General features: G+C 45.7%; 1 protein-coding gene across 2 annotated transcripts in view; it reads right to left on the reverse strand.

The window, feature by feature from the left end:
- MYO5B (myosin VB) overlaps nucleotides 1-23,619 on the reverse strand; it is a 370,702-nt gene that overhangs the window by 37,098 nt on the left and 309,985 nt on the right. For both annotated transcript variants that reach the window (XM_024235813.3, XM_054537888.2), the window contains exons 23-29: nucleotides 20,548-20,632; nucleotides 19,119-19,267; nucleotides 17,940-18,059; nucleotides 15,859-15,999; nucleotides 12,330-12,395; nucleotides 4,319-4,558; nucleotides 3,399-3,499 (exon numbers count right to left, since the gene is read on the reverse strand). In XM_024235813.3, the coding sequence (XP_024091581.2) occupies nucleotides 3,399-3,499; nucleotides 4,319-4,558; nucleotides 12,330-12,395; nucleotides 15,859-15,999; nucleotides 17,940-18,059; nucleotides 19,119-19,267; nucleotides 20,548-20,632 (902 nt within the window). The remainder of the gene's footprint in view (nucleotides 1-3,398; nucleotides 3,500-4,318; nucleotides 4,559-12,329; nucleotides 12,396-15,858; nucleotides 16,000-17,939; nucleotides 18,060-19,118; nucleotides 19,268-20,547; nucleotides 20,633-23,619) is intronic.

Below are 23,619 nucleotides of genomic sequence, written 5' to 3' on the forward strand. Positions count from 1 at the left end.
GAGGAGCTGGGCAGAAGCCAGCTCTTCCGGCCTTCTTTGCCATTCTGAGCAAGGCAGCCCACAGCAGTCGAGGCTCAAGGTCAAATGAGCCAACAGCTCCAAGCAAATCTTGAGACTGCACACAGTTCCTTGTCAAACACAGTCTCCGCTGTCCTGGACAGGCCCCTGGTGTGTGTATTGCGGGGGCGGGGGGGGGGTGTGAATAATAACCCCAGGTGCGCCCGATCAAGCCCAGGTGGCAATGCCTGGAGGCCTCCTGTCTTGCCGGGGAACTGCTGGTTAGAGAGGAGCTGCTAGGAGGTTTTCTGGGACTTCATGAATGCACTAGACTCACTTTGGAGTTCTACACTCTTGGTAAGGCTTGGGTAGAAGTGGAGAGGAATCAAAGAAGCACTGTCAAAGAGCCAGACCAGAGCCCTGGCCACACTCCTGCCCCTACCTCTGACTTTAAGTGCTCACCCCAAGGTGAGGCTGGGCTGAGGGCAGTGGCAACTTGTACCCTCCTAACCCACTTCCCCATCCTTCTCCCATATACAGCCCTGAAAAGAAGACAAACTGCCCAGCACCCAGCTCATGTTCACAGCCCTCTTGCCCCTTCATTTTCCTATATATAAAATGGTGACAATGATGCTGGTGTCTCTTAGTTCCCAGAGGTAAAAAAGGAGAAAGCTTTGTGGAAGCAGAAGTGCCACCTGCATTCCTGCAGCTCCTCTCAGAGCAGCCCCTCAATAATAGCTTCTCTCCCCAGAGTTCAAAACAAAGGAAAAGACACAGTTATAGGGACCAGAACAAAACTCTACAAACTTATGAAGGTTAGCAAGTGATAAAAGTTCTGAACTTGAGGATCATGAATGCTTAAAGAGGCTACGACTGGGAATGTGATGGAAGCCCCCAGAAATCTAAGTAAAATTCAGCATATAAGTGTAACTTCTTCTAGGGAGAGGATAGATGTCATCAAAATTCTAAATGGTCTCCTACAAATCACACATGTGTAGATATAATTTAAGCAGTAGAACTCTCCATTACAGGAAAACTGTAGGAAAGCAGAGCAGCTGTCTATCTCCAAAGCACCCCAGTTGCCAGGGTGGCCCTCATGGTAATGGGAATCCCCTTGTCACTGGCTCCACAGAATCCCAGTTGGGTCCCTGTTCCCTGCCTCTCCTCCCTCAATGCTGGGATCCGCAGCAATCATGAACACTTCCCAAAGCTAAGGCCAGACTGGGAGAGAGGCAGGCCCACCATGGCCACTTCCACAGCACCTGGTGCAGCACACACTGTGGAGCTGGCTCTTCAGGCCTCCACTCCCCAGGGCAGCCGGCTCCTTTTCTGTACTTAACTCAGTTTCACAGGCTATTAATTTCCTATTGTACACCAGGCTTGCTGGGAACAGAATTATTTTAAGATATAATAAAAGCTATTTTTATTTTATCACCATCATTATTATTGCTGTAAAGGAAGACAAATCCAGGGTATTAAGCAGCCCCTGGGAAAACCTAAACTGGGGTCTGGATCCCTGACAACCGCTGCATGAATAAAAGGGGCTGCCAACGGTGACGGCTCTGAAGATCGGGGAGATACGCATACCGCTTGTCAGACCAAGCACACGGCTGCTTCTTCCTTTCTACTTTAATATCACCTGGGCTTTTTCTTATTCATCTCATTTATCATCTTCAACCCAAGATAATTTAAAATGACTAAATCTTGACTCCAGTTTTAGCACTGAGTGAGTCACCTTCATTCCTTTTCTCCCTCCTTTGGGGAAAAGAATTATACCTCTCTTGAAAGAAATTTAATTTCCTCCTGGAGCCTGCGACACCACCTTCAATTTCTGATTACCCACTCAGTGGCTGGAAGCCGCCCCAGCTTGAGTCAGGCCTTCCGGATTCTACCGTGACTCAGGCACAGGCCACCCGCAGGCCTAAGCTGTTCCACCCCTCCGAGCCTCAGTCTCCTCCTCTGCAGAAAGAGGGACTGGATGAAAAGATCTGGGAATCAAAGCACCAGAAGTCTTCAGTGACTGTGACATTCTTGCAAAAAAACTTAAAGTTGCACTCACAGTGCCACCTAATGACATTTTTGGGAAATGTTTGCTATTTGCTATTTTCACCAATTTTGAACAAATACTTGATCAACATTCTATCAGTTGAGGTAAGAGAGAAAGGTAGCCAGGGAAGAGGCCAGCTCCGTCTTTTTCTTTTTCTTTTTTTTTTGAGACACAGTTTTGCTCTCGTTGCCCAGGGTGGAGTGCAATGGCATGATCTCGGCTCATTGCAACCTCCGCCTCCTGGGTTCAAGCAATTCTCCTGCCTCAGCCTCCTGAGTAGCTGGAATCACAGGCACCCGCCACTACGCCCGGCTAATTTTTGTATTTTTAGTAGAGACAGGGTTTCACCACATTGGCCAGGCTGGTCTCAAACTCCTGACCTCAGGTGATCTGCCCATCTCAGCCTCCCAAAGTGCTTAGATTACAGGTGTGAGCCACTATGCTCGGCCAGCCAGCTCTGTTTTTAAAAATAGGTGCCCACAGGGGCATGAGAAGCAGAGATGATAACGGTATCACGGCAGTAACACTCATCATGTGCGCGCCACAGGCAGGCACCGTCCCAAGTCCCTTACACAGATGATAGGAGCTCACCCCATCTTCCCCAAAGCCACACGAAGGACGCCGCTATGGCTGTCCCCAGTTCACAGATGAGGCAACTGAGGCACATATCAGTCATGTGACCACTACTAAACTGTGAGGAGTGGACTCCGCAGTGCACCTTCTCAGACACTGTGCCTTGGGGATCTGCGTTCTGTCTGCTGACAACACTTGGCCCTGCTGCTGCCCTCAGACAATCACTCTTGCTTGCCCTAACCCTGGCTCAGCTCATCTTCAAGGGGACAGTTGTTGCTAAACTCACATCCAAGGAGATCTCATTTTGGCTAAGACAGTGGAGATGAAATGCTCCCATTCCACCCCCAAGTGCCCAGCTTGGGTTCCATCTGTTCTGAATGACAGAGGGTGGGCCCCCACTGTGTGACAAACACTGCATGCATGAGAAGGGCATTGCAGCAAGTGGCTAGGCAGCCCTCTGCTGCCAGTTAGCCACCCCCCATCCCCCTCCCCAGCCAGCGTCCTCTCAAGGAGAAAAGCTGTTCTCAGCCAGACCTTCCTATTCCACTCCTGTCATCCTCCCAGGGAAGCTCCCTTTTCCTAATCCTTTTCAGGGAACCTGGGCTCTAGATGCTGAGTGTGTTGCTCGAGCCTTGCTGAGCTAACAGTAGGGCAGGGGTTCTGAGTCAGTCTTTCTGTGTCCTCTAATAAATAATTCTCTGATGCTGAGCACATGGTCATCACCTGAGGAAAACCCCAAACAGACTCGGCTGGGCAGGGCCCTTCTCCGCGGCCGCCTTACCTGTTTGTCTGGCAGACCCCGTGATAGGCCTCAATGGCATCCTCCTGGTCAACATGCTTTTCACTGTTAGGCCAACTTGATCTGGCATTAATGTTTGGCTCCTAGGAAGCCCCAGATAAAAAAATAACTCTGGTTAAACAATTGCCACAAAATGGCTTTATATACAAACAGGTATAAAAACATGTCTTTGGGAAAAGACAAAGGCCTGGAAAGAACAGAGATAACCACAATCAAACCCAGGCCAGGAACATGACTCCAAAAGGTCACCTTGGAAGAGACACAGAACAACGAGGCCAGGCTAAGACAGAGCTGCATGTGGGGTGGTGGGGGAAGATGGCCAGGAGGTGCCCCTGGGAGGATAGAGCACCCAAGTCCAGAGCACACAGGTAGACCCTGGTTCAGCTGGAATCCTCCACACTTGTCAGCACCTGCTTACCCCAGCTGTCCCGAGGCTCATGCCCAGAAGTGGCTCAGGCTTTTAGAGCCCATGGAGTGACCCACGTGGCCTCTGTCCCCATCCTCTGGCTCTAGTCTGTCCCAGAAAGTGAGAACATTAGGAAAATACAGTGACTAGGACTTGCCACCCTGGGGGACTGAGAAGGCACAATGACTCTCTCCACTTCAGAAAGCAAACAGCAACGGGTATGAGGTGAAAAGGCCACCCTGAGGTTACCTATTAAACATCTTCGTATCATATTAACTTCAGAAGAGTCTAGAAGCTTGTAGTTGCATCCCCCAGGGAAGGTCATGCTCACAGGGCAGCAAGTCTTTTGCTCTGCCTTTTTAGAGGAGACCCCACAGCGAGAGACTCTGCTCTTTCAGGTTTTAGACCCTCGTGGGTAAAGATACATTAAAAAAACCCTAATCTACCACCTAGGGTCACCCCTCAGCAGCCCCACCGCGGGCCGCCATCTTGTTACCGCGTTCCTGCTGGCGAGTCGCCGCTGGTCGGCGCTCACGATCTGGGTCCTGAGGATGAGCACCTCCTCCTTGCGCACCTCGAGCTCCTCGTGGGCCAGCTTGAGCTGGTTCAGCAGGAGGCTGTAGCTATCTGGGGAGCCGTGGCTGGAGTTATTCTGCGTGGCTTGGTCGGCCACGGCTTTCCTCAGCTCATTCAGGTCATTCTTCAGCTTTTTGTTTTCTGACTCCAGCTCTTGTCTCTGGAAAACAGCCCAAGGGCCGCTGCCGTTACTCCCTGCCCTAGGGCCCTCTCCCTGTGTGGGCCTCCCCTCCTCCTCTTCTTTTGTCCACTGGGAAACTTCGCTCTTTAAACGTTGAAACACATGGAAAGTTCTGACTGCCATCAGCAAGCAGTCAAAGCTGGGGCCTGGATGTGAACTCATGACTTCAAGTCACAAGTGTGAAGCACCTGCACGATGCCTCCAGAGCGGCAGTCTCCCAAGTGATTCAACAGTGTTCGTGTTTCTAAACACGTTTGGCTGTGAAACTCCTCCTTGTGGAAATGCTGGGCTCACAATTTTAAATGACATAGTAAACATAAGAATTCCTAGAATCCAAATATGTTCACACACTTTGTGACTTTCCAAGAAAAGATACAAGAATGCAGGATTTCCTAAATTTATTTGCCCAGAGAACCCCTTGCTCCCTATTTTTCAGGAAGCATCATTTTTGTCCTGGACTAATTAGACTTAGAGGATACACCAGGGACACAGTTTTGTTGTTTTGGTCATATAGAAAGCCACCAACTGTCACTGTCAGCAGAGGAAAAATACCTACATACAGAATTGAATGTGTTATTGGAACTCAACTTTGGAACATACTTCATATTTTCTGGATAGTACATTTAACTTTGTGTTTGAGATGAGGTCTGATGATCACACACAAACTGCCGGCAGGACCCTGGGATACATGAGATTCAAAATTTCCCAAAGGAAACCCAAAGATGTGGATGAGTATGCATTGGCTGCATGTTCGTTACAGAGCCATAGCATGATGGAACCAGGAGACCGCTGGGGAGAATGAATCTCTTGATTTGCTGAGTGAGGAAGCTGAGCCCAGGGAGGGGAAGGCTCACAGCAAGTTTAGAGACTGACCCAGGACAGAGGGCCAGGGCGCCCCCATGACTCCACCATATATGTGGTGATTTCCAGAAGATTTAGAACGATGCACAGAGATAGAAACTCTGCAGACATGATGAGGGCCCCAAAATAAGGTGATTAATAATGATCATTGATGAGTCACCAAGCCTATGGTGAGTCTATTTACTAAGTTCAGGAGTTAAGGATCCCCTCAGTGCCTGGGTGATCTTCTGGCAGCCAAGGCCATCCTCAGGAGAGCCAGTGTCACATGCTAGAGGAGCACTGGGTGTGGAGGCAGCCCTGGGTCCCCTCCTGGCTCAAGGTGCACACTGCACAGTCCTGGAACCTTAGCCTCCTCAGGTGTGGCTTAAGGGAGTGAGAACAGCTGGTGGCTAAGGTTTCCTCCAGCCGTGACAGGCCAGAACTGAGCTCGGTGACAGCTGTTGGCTGGGTGCCTGTGCTGACAGCCACGCCAGGACCTACTCAGCTGTGAGATTGTGCCTCAAGACAAAGAGAGCCAGGTTGGTTGAAAGCTCTGGCTGTTTTTCAAGGATTTCTACCCAGGGCACATCTGTGACATTTCTATTTATCCCATTCTCTAACCATTCCTGGACACCATCTCCCCTAACCATACCCCACTGGTCCCCCACCCATCACCTCTCCTCTCCACTCCCCTCTCCTCCCCCACAGGCTCACTACCATTCCCTCATCATCCTTTCTGGCCAACAGTGCCAAAAGAATATGCATGCTTTATTGTGGTAAAAAATATAAAACACAAAATTAGCCATCTAACCTATTTTTATTTTTTATTTTTTTTGAGATGTAGTTTCGCTCTGTCACCCAGGCTGGAGTGCATTGGCATGATCTCGGCTCACTGCAAGCTCCGCCTCCCAGGTTCATGCCTTTCTCCTGCCTCAGCCTCCTGAGTAGCTGGGACTACAGGCGCCCACCACCACGCCTGGCTAATTTTTTTTTTTTTTTTCTAGTAGATATGGGGTTTCACCATGTTAGTCAGGATGGTCTCGATCTCCTGACCTTGTGATCTGCCCACCTCGGCCTCCCAAAGTGCTGGGATTACAGGCAGGAGCCACCGCACCTGGCCCCATCTTACCTATTTTTACATGCACAGTCCACTTAATTTACATTAAGTCCATTTATGTTGTGCAACCATCCCCATCATCCATCTCCAGAACTTTTTCATCTTTTCCAGCTGAAACTCTGTCCCCATGAAACATGAACTCCCCATCCCCACTCCTCATCTGCTGCAACCATCATTCTACTTTCTGTCTCTGAGTTTGACCCTTCTAGGTACCTCATATAAATGGAAACAGATGAATTTGTGTGAAAGACATATTTTTGATGCACCCAAATGCTATGCCATTCCAGTTGAAGAATAAGGGAGTCCCATTCCCCGGCCCTGCCTCCCACCAATCATCATCTGCCTTCTTCAGGCCAGGCACTGTGCTAGATGCTGCAGGCACAACACCTGCTTAGAACCTATCAATTACACTAAAGTACAGATCATGGCACTGCAGCCTGGAACACACCATGACATGAGTGAATCCAGAGTGACTGGGGAACGCAGAAGAATGCCATCCACTGACTCAGAGGGGTAGGGCCAGAGGGTAAGGGGAGGGAACAGGTCTGACAGCTAAAGGACAGGAACAGCTAGCTATGTGAAAAAGACAGACAAGAGGCCTCCAGGTACAAAGGCCTTAGAGAAGGAGAACAAGCAGGAGTTGCCGGGGAAATGCTGTCATGCAGAAGGCAGAGCAGAGGGGGTGGGGGTCAAGAGATTCCAAAACCCAGGGAAGGGAGCTGGATCCAGGAAAAAGCAGTGAGCTGGTCATCGCAGAGCCTCAGAAGGGTTTCCCTGGTTTGCATGGGGAGATGGGCCACCTGGCTGGAGTACAACATGGCATGGCCCATGGCAGGGAGCAGAGGGAGATGTGAATGAGATGCAGAGATTTAGGAGGTGGAATTGTCAAGACCTGGAGACTGCTTGAATGTGGGAAGTGAGTGGGAAGAAAGTCTAGATGCTTGGGTGACGTGTGTCATCTATTGAGACAAGATGGGGTTTCAGGGTTCACATTGTGCAGCTGTAGTCCCCACAGTGCAGTGAGCAGTTGAAATTATGGGCTAGAGATGGATCAGTATGTTGGTGAGGACTGAAGTCTTGGGAGGATGTGTGGGTGGGTGGGGGTGAAACTGCCCCGGGAGAGTGTGCTGAGGCCCTGCACACCACATGCTTCCGATTTCCTGTCCCTGGGTAGCCCTAGGTTAGCTGGACATTGGACTGGGCAGGAAACCTTTCTATAGAGAGTTTGGGTGTCTATTTCTTAAACTTCAGTCCATCCCTGGAAAGCACCCTATGACGATGACCACTACAAAGTAGATATTTCACACGGGATGAGCGTTACCACTGGAGGTGGCACAATTTTGAATAAGGGTTCATGGAAATTCTATATATAGTCAACACTATACCACCATTCTATAACTTTGTAAGATTTTAAACCAGTAAAACTGATCCGTGTTCCATAAAACAAGCTAAAGTTGTGAAAATGGCTCTCACAAATCTAGCCACAGTAAACAGTAATGGATACAGTTTGTTTTAAAATTATGAGGAATTTTAATAAAATAGTCCAGTTCTCTCTCAAAAAAAGCCTAGTTTCATCACAGGATTATTTATAAAAGTAAAACATGAGAATATATTCATCAATTAGAGAATGGATAATTGTGATAATCATGTCATAAAATTGTAATCAACCATGGAAATCATGTTTACAAAGACATGTAGAAAAATGCTCGTTATAGTGAGAAAAAAAGAAGAATAACAACTATATAAATATGCGTATAAAAAGCATTAGAAATAAATATCCAAATAATATCAGAGACTGCCTTTAAGTGGCAGGAATATGGATTTTTTAAAAATTCTCTAGATTTTCTTGTATTTTAAAATTTTTCTAAGATGAACAGAATTACTTTAATAAATTTACAAATAAAATGAAAAATGTCTATAAAAAGGACACATTAAGGAGAAAAAAAAACACTCAAAGAATCTTCTCAATTGAGTCTTTTCTGATGCACGTTCAACATTGGATAAGCCAATGGCTGGATAGTCAGTTGAGGTGAAAAGTGTTTAAGTGCCAAGCTGGACTCTTAGTTCTCTATCATTCTTGCACAAACTGAGTCAGTGGGTACCATCTCCTGATTTGAATCCAGCTCTGGCTGATAGCACGTCGATAAAGAAAAACCAACATTGCTGCTGGCCGTAAGCAGGGTCTGTCTGCCCAGCCAGCTTCCAGGTCAGCACAGTCATGGCTCTTTTTGACTACCAGGCCTGTCTCAGGCACCAGGGAATGGTGAGCTTCCCCCTCTGCTGACCCTAGAGCCACCCCTCCTGCCCTCACCATCCCTACCACTCATTCTCCTCTGCTTTTGCACACTGGCCAGGGCTAACAGTCACTGCAGGGAGACCCATCTTCCATCCACCCTACTCAGGCCTCCAGGGACAATGCTCTGCAGGAGTGACTGGCCCTGAGAACCCTTCTACATGACCTTACCCCAAATGGGGGCACCTAAGCCTTGTGCAGGGTACGTAGTCAATGTGCTTCTGCCGAGAGCTGCAGTTACTTTTTGCATTCCAGAAGGATCAGCAGAAATTTCTAAAATTCTGGTAAAAGGGTTTAAGCAAAAAATCACTACTTGTCAAGGGGTCTTCCTAGAGTAGCTTCATCTTATGCATTTACCTGTGGGCAGCTTTTTCAAATCCAACTGGATAAGGATCAGGTTGGAAGAGGCAGCTGAGTGGCCAGGTGTATTGACTCATCATTTTAGCGCTTTGACTTACCTGCTCAGGTACAGTCTATACTTTTGGAGGGCACAGTACACTTCCCATCCCTTTGCACACTTCAGAGCATTCAGGAGGGATGTGCACAGCTTGAGCTCACTAAATATAAGCTGACAGTGTTCTGCCTAAGAGCCCGATTTCCATTATTATAAAAAATACTAGTAAGTGGTAATAAAGTCCCCTGAACGTCTGGGCTGGGCCTGGTTGAGAAGCACCCAAGCCAGCCTCTTCAACATGAGTACTTCCTTTCAGTGGGTAGTTTCAACCCCAGGGGTCCCCGGGACCAGCCTCTGTGACAAGGCCCACAAGTAAAATCATTTCATCAGAGACAATGCTGGGAAAACCAGGTCTCACACCCTCAGAATCCTGGCCTAAGTCAACAGCAGCAGAGTGGAGCAGCTATTTAGACTTATGGCAGTTTAAGACAAATATTTATTGGGCCCTCTCTGTGCCAGGCCCCATGCTTGGCAGTGGAGATGAGGCCTGTAAAATCAAGAAGGGGCATCTTCCTCAAGGACAGCTAAATGGGAGGAGGAGTTTTTGCGCTGATTTTAATGCAGGAGTCTGGGAGGCAGTTTCATGGGTAGGGTAGTACAGTGGTTCTCAGACTTGAGTGGGCAACAGAATCCCTTGCAGGGCTTGTTAAAACACAGATGGCTGGGCCCTATCCCAAGCTTCTGATTCAGCAGGTCTGGGGCGGGTACCTGAGAATCTACATTTCCAGTAAGCTCAGCGATGCTGATGCCATCAGTCCCACATCTACTCCTGGGGAACTACTGGGCCCCTCTCATTAGTTCTAAAAGGATGGGTGGGATTGATGCCCTGAAAGTGCTACCTATAATAGTTCACGTGCTCATTTTCATCCCCAGGCGCTAAGCCTCCCTTGGGAAAGGCGGGTGAAGGCTGGCATGCAGAAGTCCCCTTGCTGCAGGCATTTATCCCACTGAAAGACTCCCAGGCTCCTTGGAGGGTTTTGAATCTTTAGAATATCACATAAGGAAAGTAAGTCTAATAAACAACTCCAGAAGGAGATCTCTATGATACACCCTCCTATGCCATCTGTGTGGCCCTGGTTGTTTAAAAAGTCAAATGGTTCTGGGAAACCGGACATCCACAGCAAAAGAATTAAGTTGGGCCCTTACCTCACATCATCAACAAAGATTAACTCAAAGTGGATCAAACGCCTAAATGTAAGACCTAAAATTGTAAAACTCTCAGAAGAAAACATAGGGCAAAAGCCTTATGACATCAGATTTGATGATTTCTTAAACATGACACCAAAGGCACAGGCAACAATATAGACAAATTGGACTTCATGAAAATTTAAACATTTTGTACACCAAAAGACACTATCAGAGTAAAAAGATGACCCACAGAATGGGAGAAACCATTTGCCAATCATGTATGTGATAAGGGATTAATATCTAGAGTATGTAGAGAACTCCTAAAACTCAACACAAAACCCCAAACAGCGTAATTCAGAAATAGGCAGAAGTCTGAAAAGACATTCTTCAAAGACTACATAGAAATGGCCAATCAACACATGAGAAGATGCTCAGTATTACTATTAGGAAAATGCAAGTCAAAACTACAATGAGATATCACCTTACACCTATCAGAATAGCTACTATCAAAAAAAAAAAAAGAAAAGAAAAGAAAAGAAAATACTAAGTGTTGGCAAGGATGTGGAGAAACTGGAACCCTTGTGCACTGCTGGTGGGAATGTAAAATGGTGTAGCTGCTATGGAAAACAGTACAGCAGTTCCTCAAAAAATTAATAATAGGATGGCTACATGATCCAGCAACTCTACACTTCGGGGTATATACCTAAAAGAACTGAAAGCAGGGTCTCAAAGAGATACTTGTATATCCATGTTCAGTACAGCATTACTCACAATAGCCAAAACAGAGAAGCAACCTAGATGTCTAACAAATGGATAAGCAAAGTGTGATCCCTATACACACAATGGGACGCAGTCTTAAAAGAAGATGGACACATGCTACAATAGAGATCAACTATCAGGACATAAATGTTAAGTGAAATAAGCCAATTACAAAAAACAAACACTATACGATTCTACTTATGTGAGCAACCTAGAATTGTCTAATGCAGAGAGACAGAAAGTACAATTGTGGTTGCCAGAGGTTGGGGGAGGAGGAACTGGGAAGTTGTTAATGGGTACGAGCTTCAGTTTTAAAAGATGAAAAGAGTTATGGAGATAAGTGCTGGTGAGATGCTAGCATAATATTATGAGTGTATTTAATACCATTGAACTATACACTTAAAAAGGGTTAATTATGATGGTAAATTTTTGTGTATTTTACCACACTTTAAAAAATTAGAAATAAGCCATGGGAATGATTCAAGGCTGTTCTCCTGGGCAATGTAGCTGTTACCAGAGTTATTTATTTTTTGACAAGTTTTTTATTTTTTGACAAGTCAAGTGCAGCAGTAAGACAGGGGAAGGAATAGAACAAGGAGTTCGATTTGTAACAGACTGTGAACAGCCCATTGAGATAACTCACTACCTTCAGACCAACCAGCCAGAGTTATTTGTAGTCCTGTAAGTGACTGGCAGATAGGCTAAATTCCCACATTACTACATCTTTGAGGATGGGAATGGGGTGGGCCTCTTCTGAAGCCCCTTTTCTGTGCGTTCCTCCCTGCTGTGGGACCCGCTCACCTCCCACTGTTCTACCGCCCTGTCTCCCTGCGTGCCAGCAGAGGACACACTGGCTGATCCCTCTGCCCTATGTCTGCCCATGCAAGCCTTGATTTTTTTCCTAAGTGATTTTTAGTGACCATATTTTAACTGAAATTGTATTGGGTAGGTTATGTATTTATTATCATTCCTGTAGTAGATACAAATTTTTCTTCATTCCAAAGGTAAAGAAACTACAGCATGGAAAAGGGAAGCTACCTGCTTACTGCTCTCCTTGTTAGCAGACTGGGGCTCAGGGCCTGATTTCCTGATGCCCAGATTTGTCATCTGCCCTCTGCCAGGGGAGCGTTCCAGGAAGCCTGTCCCCCAAGAATCTTACCTTCAGACTATTGTAGGCCAGATCTGCATCCGGGTCCAAATCTATGTCAGTCTGTGGTGGTTCTGCCTGCATGGATAGAGACACAAAGATAAGCGCGGACCTCGAACAAGATATTCCACAGAGGTGTTTCCAACTGTGGTCAAACTTGCTCATCCTGCCTGTGCGTGAATACCCAACACCCCCACCCTCCACAAGTCCACTTCCTTCCCACCTTCAAAGTGCAGCTCAACACTCCAGCCTACCATGAAGTGTTCCATCAACACCTCCCTCCTGTCCCCACCCCCACCTTCACTCACATGGTCCCCACAGGCACTTATAGGTTGAATACGTATAGCATTGTGTTATGGCTTGAATTTTGCCCCCCAAAAGATATTCTGAAGTCCTCACCCCTAGAAACTGTGAATGTGACCTTATTTGCAAATAGGGTCTTTGCAGATGTAATCAAGTTAAGCTGGGGTAATTTGGGTGGACACTAATCCAGTCAGAAGACGACATAGGGAAGATGACCACGTGAAGATGGAGGCAGAGGCTGAAGCCACACAGCTGCCAGGCAGGGAACACCAGGATGGCCAGAAACATGGGAAGTTGAGAGAAAGGCATAAAGCAAATTCTCCCTTAAAGGCTTCAAGAGAACACAGGCTGTCAACACCTTGATTTCTGACTTCTGGCCTCCAGAACTCAGAGAGAATGAATTTTTGTTGTTTTGTCATCCAGTTTGTGGTGTTTTGTCTCAGCAGCTCTAGGAAGCTAACACACACTGTAAAACTACGTCTCTAGTAACAAGGCTAACAAGTTACGTTCCAATTTATGAGGGAGGAAAGCTCCCCAGTGTGTTGTTTCCCAACTAAACTCTAAGCACCTTGCAGAGAGCTGCTTCCTCCATGACACTACCGCAGGTAGTAGAGATGGCCCACAACACTCTGTAATGCTGTCTGACATCAGAACTCCAAAGCTAGTGCTTGTCTATGGCAATTTCTGGAATAACAACTCACTAGGATTCAGCTGAGCAAATAATTCCTCAGTTATTTAGCTGCTTTTAGACTTAAATTGCCAATGAGAAGGGGTAGAAACAGCTTCATAAATGGTTAACTACTTGGAGTAATTTCAAGTAGTGGGTGTTAGTCCCTGAATAAGATAGATTTTTGGAGGTAAAAATGGACACATCACTTAATGAGATTACCTATGTGCTAGCTAGCAGTGTTAAGTCCTCCCTCTGTGGATGCACTAGCATGCCCCAGGCTTGGAGACGGGAACAGGATCTGAGCATCTCCTGTACTCCTCCCAGTTGAAGGATGCCTACAGTTACCGCACTGTTTCCAGCCCTGCAACCTGGGGTTAAAACCACTCCCAGGTACCAGTGTTTGTTTTGCCTCCACCACCACCACCAGTGGTACAGGAGGCTGTGGCTGTCCAGGGTCTGCATTCAACATGCTGCTCCGGTGAGAGTTCTGTACTTGTGTTCTATGTAGCATGGATTTGCCATGTGTCCGTGGATGATATTGAGTACGCTAGATTCTCAGAAAATGGAGATCACCTACTCAGACTCAAGGGGCTCTATTAAGATGGGCTGGCAGTCATGTTTGTAAGTGGGAAGCCCATAGGAATCACCCTATTGGCCAAGGTGACTTTGCCAGGCTTGAGAAAGGGATGGGTGGGAGGTCAAAGGGATGGGTGGGAGTCTACTCACTGACAGTAGACTGTCATAGAGGCCCCACCCTCACGGCGCCTCAGTCACTCCATACTGATGGTACATCCCACGGGCTTCCCTGCCATTCCTCACTCAGTGCATGGCCTCTCTCTGCAGCTGAGACCTGAGCCATCTCTCTCCAGAATGAAGACCCAGGTAGTTCAGGATCCCTCTTTGGAGCAACAGAAAATCCAAGAACTTGACCTCCAAAAGCTCCATTTCAGGGTGCTGTAGAGAGATCCCATACCCTCTCCCAACCCACTCCTGCCTTTCCTTCCTTAAACTGTCAGAAACAAGGCCATTCTTCCTAAAGAGAGATCCTTAATATGCATGACAGAGCTATGGCCCAACCCTAGAGTTCTAACTATTGTTCAGTGGTTATTTTGGAGGAAAGAGATACCCTTTTTTATTTGGTATCCAGAGAGGTTCTAAAGCCAAGATTCCAAAATTAGTTGGCATGTCTGCAATGGGGAGCCTGGAGAATGAATCTTTAGGTACAGCTGGATAGGCCAAGAACTTGTACATCAGGCACCGTCTGATGTCATCTGTGTAGCTTTTCATAGATTTGATTTGCACTTGCCTGTCAGGGCAGCTTTCCTTCTAATTCAATGAGTCATTTAGAAACCTAATCTTTTCACTTTCCATTCTGAATCAAGTCCACCTAAGAAATTTAAACCCATCGGCAAGATTTACCTCCCCACTTACTGCTCAGGGGGAAAAAAACCAAGAATTTGCTAGCAATATAGATCGGAATCTGTATCACAATTGATTGCAAAGGGAATACAGGTGTTGCAAAAAATGACTGGACACAGAAGTGAGGGAAGGGGTAGGGATTGAGAACATGGGGTAGGTGTCAAACTCCACAATTAATAATTCCGGCCTGAGAACATACCAAAGGCCTTTTTCAAACCATGAGGTCAGCTGATGATATAACCCATGGCAGAATTGGCCTTGTACCCTTTAGAAGTGGTCCTTCTATCTCCAAAGAAATAAATGGTTCTTTCCTCCTTAGCACTGCTATAGTCAATGGATTCCCTACTCCTATGGCACCAACCTGTTTGCACTCAACTTGCATTTATTTAAGTGCTACCAATGTTATTTTTTACTTTTCACCTGTGTTATGTCCAGTTCTCCCAGACATAACATCTAAATTCCTCATAACATTTAAATTCCTCAATGGCTGGGAATTTCTCTTATATTGTTATCTGCTGTCTTTTAATGAACATTTTGTGTACCTACTACGTGCCTGGCACTGGCATAGTTCTGCATGCAGCATGGGTGCCCAATAGTTCCTTGAGATGGAACGATTACTTTTAGGGCTACTAAGATTTCAAACAATATCCTTTCTAGACCCAAGAGGCTGCTGATAATCTGGACTGAGGCAAGGGTGCAGCCATGAGAGAGGAGAGTGAGTGACACACACTGGGTCTGCCTCTGACCCAAAAAGGCTGAACCCAAGCCCATGCAAGATCCCAGGTATGAAAGGGTGATAGGTCATCTCTGTGAACATTTGACTTCTGCTGTATTTACACTCTTATTACACACCCTGGTCCTCCTGGCAGGGAGCTCCCCTCTTTGCAAGTAGGTGATGATGCCACAGACTTCCCCCTAGCTTCACCAGCAGAAACCCGGGGCATGAGGGAGCTTACTCCTATTCAGCTGGGTGGTGTAGGGGTATTCAGAGAAGACTCAGCATGACTCCAATGCACTAAGTAGGAGCCCTCTGAGACTTAGCAGGAGCACAATCCCATGTGGTCACACATGCCACATGAGCCCTGGACACATGAGCTAGATTATTCTCTCATCCAAGCACCATAAGAGCACTGCAGCCCCTTCACAAACCTGGACTTTCTTGCTGTCCTGCTGCTCTCTCTTCTCCAGCTGCACTTGCAGCTTCTTCCTCTCCTGCTCCAGCTCCCGTACTCTCTTCTGCAGCTTCAGGAAGACCGTCATGTCCATGGCTGCCTTCTCCAGGCCAATTTCCTTCAAAGGAAGACAGGCGCAGAAAAAAGGTTTTCCTAAATACATGCCTTAGGGAACACACAGCACTTCACTGCCTGCCTCTCTATCAGCCATCTGTCTCCTCTCTCCTCCCAAACATCAATTTGCATCTCAAATACAAAGCCAATGACAACCAACTAACATTTCTCATATCACAGTTGGTGCTCCAGGCTCATTTTCTGTCCAGATAACATCTGAGTCTCAGCCATTTATATTCCTCCTGTGTGAGCCACTTAAAATGACCAATCATATATTCCAAGAACAAATGGATAAAAACACAGGCACTTTCTTTGGAAGTTAAAAGAGCTCACTTCTGGAAAATGGTCTCACACCAGAGAAACTATAGAACTTGGGACGTAGCACTTCCTGATGAAGAATCAGCGTGGTTACCAATCACTGCAATGTGCTGTCAGCCATCACTTGATTGCATCTTGAAATGGAATCAATGCTTGCTCTGCCCCGGAACCTATTTATCCAACAGATCTTAAAGCATCTATTTCCCAGATTTTGTTCCTTTTGGATTCATGCCTGAGTTTGCCCTCCAGGACCCTAATGTGTGGGGATAGGGGTGTACAAACACGTGTATCTGCCTGTGAATGGGTAATGTGTATGAGCACATCCATGTGGATTTTTAAGCACATGTATGTACATGTGAGACAATATAATTTGGTTCCACCAGGATTTAATGAGCACTGGTTCCACCAATGCTTCATGTTTAACCAGCACTGGACCAGTCTTGGCTTCCTTAAAGAACATAAACCCCGTGATGACAATGCTTATGTCTACATGTAGATAGTCACACATACAAACACCAGGGTGATAAGCCTGGAGTTGAGGCTGACTGAAACCTCCAGGGGCCTAGACTTAGAAGACCGCAATGCAAAGCCAAGCGTCTCAAGCCAGCAGTTATGCAAGGCTTACTAAGTGCGTCCGGCAGGCAGCAAGCCATGCAGAACCGCACAACAGAGAGGAGACCTTCAGTACTGGGGACCTCCTTCTCTCCCTCCACCCTCTGTTCCAGCATTCTCTATTGCTCATGGTCTCTTATTTTTCTTTATAGCACTTAGCAGGACCTGCAATCATATCACATGTTTCTTCCCTAAGTGCTCATTGACTAGCTTTCTGTCAGACGAGGGCAAGGACTTCTCTGGCTCAGTCACCACTGTTTCTCTAGCACTGACCGGGAGATCCTGCACAAAGAACTGCTCCAAACCCATTTGTTTTTATTCTGTCTCTCTTCCGTGTTATTTCCACATACTTTACAAGGTTGTGTGTGTGTGTGTGTGCACGCACACACACGCACACACGTGCCTGTGATTTTTTTTTTCAAATGCCAGAGGAAAAATTGTATCTTTTGTACCTTTGACAAAATTACACACAGACCACACACTCCACTGTGTGATATATTTAGCGACCAACTAAGAGGCTATTACCAACAAAGATACAGTCACCCAGCATACTTTCATTCCAAATATTTTTTGTTGTTCTGAGTTTTATCCAGCTTCTAAGTGAGGGGGCAATTTTCTTGTTTATTTACTGATATTACCATATACACTATGATATTAAGTGGGGATAAGTTGTATCTATTTTAATGACTTAGCTGTTCCTTCTTAAACCACCTATTTCACCTCTCTGCATCAGTTTCTTGGTTTTTCAAAAGGAATCAGAGATCCACCTTCTTCTTTCCTTTCTGGATAGGGCGTAAGGTGAACAATAATGTATTGCTTTGCACAGTAAGTGTTAACTCCAGAGAACTGTCTCTAAATCCACTGTAGTCCAAGTGATCCTGCTTTTGAGAATTAGCCCCTGGGCACTCTGGTCACCATCAGCAGAAGAGTAAATTTCTCTTGGACAGTTCCACACAGAAAAAAACACACACTCCCTCTGGAGGAGGACAGTACCCAAGAGCCTGCATCACTCACCTCCACCTGCTGGAGGGCATCCTCAGTGTCTCCGATCTCAGATGTGGAGATGGAGGGGTAATTGGAGTCAGATTCTAAGCTACTTTGGTTTGATGGGTTCCGCCTATGACCTGGAGTTTGCTGTTCAACAAGAAAAATGTGATAGCTCATTAGGAACTAATGTTCATGAGAATTTACCTCTCATGGTGGCAGGCCCTAGAGTTATCTTTCTGTCTAATTTGTCAACAAGAATAGGTATCATTGCTTCTTGGAATGATGGCTAAATAGAGCTAGTCCTATGAAACATTTCACCTACAGTTCTTACTGTAGTCATCCACTTTTCATCTCTTAATGAAATGCAAATTCCTAACACTTGGGTCAATTTCTCCGAGAGGTCCTGGAAAAACCTTTCACTCCCAGTCTTGCTTTTGAAATGCACAAAGGCAGTCACATTACCCACTTCTCCCTTGAAAGGAATGTTCCACACCTGCCCAGAATGGCCCCTCCCTTCAACCTGCACTCCCCAAATTTTATGAAAATAGTAGCATATTAAAAATAGTTTACTATTTATACTGTTCATTTAAAAATACTTTTTTTTTCTTGCATCTGATTTGGCTGTCAGTGTGAAAACTGAGCTTGGTAGGACAATTTTAGACTTCTCTGGATGTTCCTATTCAGCTTTTCTTCCTGGCTTCTATGCAATTAACTTACTCCATCTTGTTTGAATACTCATTTCTGGAGGAAATGTTTACATGGGGTAAAAAAGAATGACAGACCCTAAAATATCATAAAATTGTCTCTATGTATACTGCATCTCATCAGATTAGGAGACACAATCAGGCCCTTGTGGGCTCTCTGCCACACACACACTAATGAAGCTGAGAACTCCCGCACCCCATTACTGTCTCAACACAGGAATGCTCCCATAACAGGAAACAGGAAAGATAACACACTTGGGTGGAATGTTCCTTCAACTCATAACTGAGATCTTCATGACCCCAAAGTTGGAAAAGGAGCTGTCAGCAGGAATGAATCACCCAGCCCAGCTACTTTTGCCTCTCTGCAGTAATGGCAAGTGCTGCACATATGACACATGGACTGAGCATCACATATCAGAAAGCAGTGCCTAAGATCACGGGGTCAGAAGCTGGACAGGAGCCGGGGACCTGTGCCATGGCACAGCAGAAGCACCCCCCTTGCCTTTATGATGGTCATCTCATCCCGAAGGTTGTCATATCTCTGCTCCAACTGTGAATATTCCTTCACAAGGTTCTGGTACCGGGATCGCTCCTCCTCCAGTTCTCTCTTCATGAGGAGATTTTCCTTCACAGAGTTCTGGGCAAATTCATCTGGAAAGCAACATGATAAGCTGCAGTTTTTCTGGATGGATTCCCTCACATGTATTGACTCATGCTTTCTGATTAATCTCTTGTTAAGAGGCTGCCCATGATGAGCTCATCAGAGGTTCTTGATGAATCTATTATGCTCCTCACCTACTGCAGAGCAAAGGTGAGTCTCATTACTCTGGCTTAGTCTTCAGAGAGGGAGAGAAAGACCCTGCTCTCAGGGAATGGGGAGAGAGAAGTTGGCAGCGTAGGTGAGAATTCCCTCAGTTGATGCCCCAGCCTCTCTTCTGCCAACTGTCACAGCAACTGCTGGCAGCATTCCTGGAAGAATGAAGGCTTATTCCACACTCCTTTCCTAGTCCTGATCTTTCAGTTCTTAGGAGTGCAGGGAGATTAAAGGCGACTGGGGTAAAAGGAAGGAAGGCAAACAGAGAAGGATGGGCTACTCTCCTGCCAAAACTTATTCACATTGACAGAAAACTGTTTTAAAAGGACATTTAAAAACAGTTCACATTTTCAAAAAGATTGATATTGGGTGGGACTGTGAGGTCATGTGGTTCCATCCTCTTGTGACATGAATGAGGAACCTGAGTATGGGAGAAGGGGATTTGCTCAAAATCACAGTGAGTTGGAGTAGAAACTGGGGTCTGTGGACTCTCCCTGCTCCTCCACAGCCGAGTGGCACATGAGGACTGATGGCAGCCCAGGAGCTGGTGGGCACTTGAGAGAGGCTGACCTGGGATTTGATTCAAGACCCTTTCTTCAGTAAACATTAACAGATGACCCACTGGGTAGAAGAAACCATAACAAGTGGATGGACACGAAAGACAAATGTGCAACCCAGCGATGGTGACAGCTCCTGAGTGCTCGCTGCATGTCATGCACCCTCCTAAGCACTTCACGTGCAGCCTCTTCCTCATTCCTCCCATGAGCCCCCTGATGTCTGGACCTTTATGTCCATGTAGTAGAGGAACAAACTGAAAGCCTATTCAAGGCCATACAGAAGCACACAGCAGAATCATGCTTCCAGTGCGGGCCTCCCTGACTCCAAGTCTCATGTACTATGTTGCCCATTATACGTGTCTCACCTCTTTAGACTCTTGAGGCCAAATATCCTAGCGGGATCTTAAAGGTCATTATTCTTTCTTCATCTTCCTCTATTAAAATCCTTTCCCCACTGTAGCCTCTAGTCTAACTGCACGCTTGCTAGGAGTCTTTGAGGGAAGTCAGTGAGGAAAAGAGATTAAAACCCCCAAATAAAACTCAAGTGCTTTGGTACTTACCTTTAGACTGGCACAGGATTTGGTTGTTGAGCTGTTCTTTCTCATCTTTCAAGAGAGCATTTTCTTGCTCCAGGTCTGCAACTCGCTGGAAGAGAGCAACAGGGGGAAAATGTCTCATGATGCTGGGAAGAGGAGAGGCTCCTTTTGTGGGATTTGAATTTTAACTGGATATGTGTAAATGCTCTTTTTGTTTAAGAAAACTGATTTGGTTAAAGCTTCTTTTGTTTTCAAGGAAAAATTGTGTACTGAAAGAAAAATCCCATTAAAACAAGACAGATGAGCTCAGCACTATTTATGGTCATCTAATGTCCATAAACACGTCATGAAAAGTCTATCACAAGCTCACATGCCTTGTTGAGGAACTTGCAAAGATAACAGGCCTGTAGAGAGCTGAAGGCCTGTGGATCATGACCAAGTCAGCATTCCACTGAGGCTATATGATCCAACAGCAAACTGTTTATCATGAATGCAGGATGTGGGCAAACTCACATCTGCACCTGCCACCAGAAGGTTTGCTGAGTGCAATCAGTCCCTGGCACCATGCTTCTTGAGGTTATCTACTGGCACATCTGGACTACTGTTCAGAGAATGCAGTTGTGCAAGCCTGCACCAAGTCAAGCTGCTGACTGACAACCACCCCCTTCTCCCTATCTCTTTTACTCAATAAATACAAAGGGAGCTAAAAGCTTAGGGCCCTTGTTTACTGGAAGCAAGGAGCCCCCGACCCCTTCTTCCAAATATACTCTTTTGTCTTTGTCTTTATTCCCGCATTCATCCCCTTTTGTTCAGTCCAACAGGGATTGGGTCCACGTCAGCTTTCATGTTTTTGTATTTGTTTGCCTGTCTTACTAAATTTTGAGCTCTCAAATCTGGTCTTAGGAAGGCCAAAAGCTCACAATGAACAAATGATCTCTGGTCTTCATCCCACTTGCTTTACCTGTCTTATTGGACCAGTACAGTTCAAATTCTAGAAAAGAGATGATGTGCTATTGACATTCAACTGTCTAATCTAGTGTTGGACTTCTGATGATGTTGACAAAACCAAAATAAGGTGACTATTACCAGAAAAAAAAGGTATAAAAGAAAAAATACTAATTAAAGAAAAATTGTAGTCTACTCAAAGAGGAGTAAGAATTAAAAGTGCGAAGAGGCCAGGTGCGGTGGCTCACGCCTGTAATCCCAGCACTTTGGGAGGCCGAGGCAGGCGGATCATGAGGTCAAGAGATCGAGACCATCCTGGCTAACACGGTGAACCCTCATCTCTACTAAAAATACAAAAAATTAGCCAGGCGTGGTGGCGGGTGCCTGTAGTACCAGCTACTCGGGAGGCTGAGGCAGGAGAATGGCGTGAACCCGGGAGGCGGAGCTTGCAGTGAGCCGAGATCATGCCACTGTACTCCAGCCTGGGAGACGGTGAGACTCCGTCTCAAAAAAAAAAAAGTGTGAAGAAAGTTTTTAAAAAATGTTTTCGCTATTTATTATTAGAGCAACTATTTGTATGGGTTTTTAAAAAGTAACAATTCAGCTGTGTTCTAAGAGAATTTGAAATCATTAGTTGGTATAGAGGAGGATGGGAAAGGGTCTTTTACAACATGGGGGCTAAATTGCAATTGATTCACCTTTGTGCTTGGATCCCCAAGAGATTCATTCTGCAGGAGGCTGTCAAGTAATTTTCCCTACTAAAATCACATCCCTGCCTTTGTGACATGGATGAGGACATAGTTGAGCATTGCAAAAAACAGGCAGGGAGAGAATGAGGAACACATGCCAGTGCCCCCTCAAAATTCAGGCCTCCACACCTGAGATCTCCCTTCCCCCATGGCTGGCTGATCCATCACCATTCCCCACAGAATAATCTCTTGTGATCACATCCTAAGTGTGGTATATGGCAAAGACAACAAGTTTCACAGCCACACAGATCATGGGCTCTATAAACCTGTTTCCCCCTCTATAAAATGGAAACCTGGCCAGGTACGGTGGCTCACGCCTGCAATCCCAGCACTTTGGGAGACTGAGGTGGGCAGATCACGAGGTCAGGAGATCGAGATGATCCTGGCCAACATGCTGACACCTCGTCTCTACTAAAAATACAAAAATTAGTTGGGCGTGGTGGTGTGTGCCTGTAATCCCAGCTACTTGGGAGGCCGAAGCAGGATAATCGCTTGAACCAGGGAGTCAGAGGTTGCAGTGAGCTGAGATCGTGCCACAGCACTCCAGCCTGGCAACAGATCAAGACCTCATCTCAAAAAAAAAAAAAAAAAAAAAGGAAACCCACTTCACAGAGTTTCTCATCATTCAATGAGATGACGCATGTGAAGTACCAAGCAGAAGTCACTGCATAGAGCAGTTGATCAATATATGTGGATGGTTCTACATTACTCTTACTGGGCATGAAATGGAAATACACACTTTAAAACCATTCCACCACTTACCAAAAATTTAAACAGTATCTACTCTTTACAAATTCTTCCAAAAATTAGAAGAAGGAACACTTCCCAATTCCATTCTGTGAGGCCAGTGTTACTCTGATACCAAAACCAAAGAAATCACAAAAAACCAAACTACAGCCCAGTATCTCTTATGAACATAGATTCAAAAATCCTCAACTAAATACTAGCAAGTGGTTATGATAAAAACACTCAAACTACAAATAGAAGTGAACATCCTCAACCTGATAAAAATTCCATAGCTCATACCACACTTTATGGTGAAAGACTGAATGCATTTCCCCTAAGATCAGGAAGACAAGGGTGTCTGCTCTTGCCACTTCTGTTCAGCATTGTACTGAAGGTTCTAGCCAGGGCAATAGGCAAGAAAGATATAAGCATCCAGAATGAATGCTATCTGCAGATGACACAATGTTGTATACAGAAAATCCTAAGAAATTCACTTAAAAACTATTAGAATAAATGAGTTCAGGTTGTAGGGTCCAATTTCAATATACAAAACTCAATTGTATTTCTACATATTTGCAATGAACAATCTGAAAAATAAATTAAGAAAACTGTTCCACTATAATGGCATAAAATACTTAGGAATAAATTTAACAAGAGAAGTATAAAATTCATACTC

The sequence above is a fragment of the Pongo abelii genome, chromosome 17 (genome assembly GCF_028885655.2).
Source record: "Pongo abelii isolate AG06213 chromosome 17, NHGRI_mPonAbe1-v2.0_pri, whole genome shotgun sequence".
Taxonomy (NCBI): Eukaryota; Metazoa; Chordata; class Mammalia; order Primates; family Hominidae; genus Pongo; species Pongo abelii.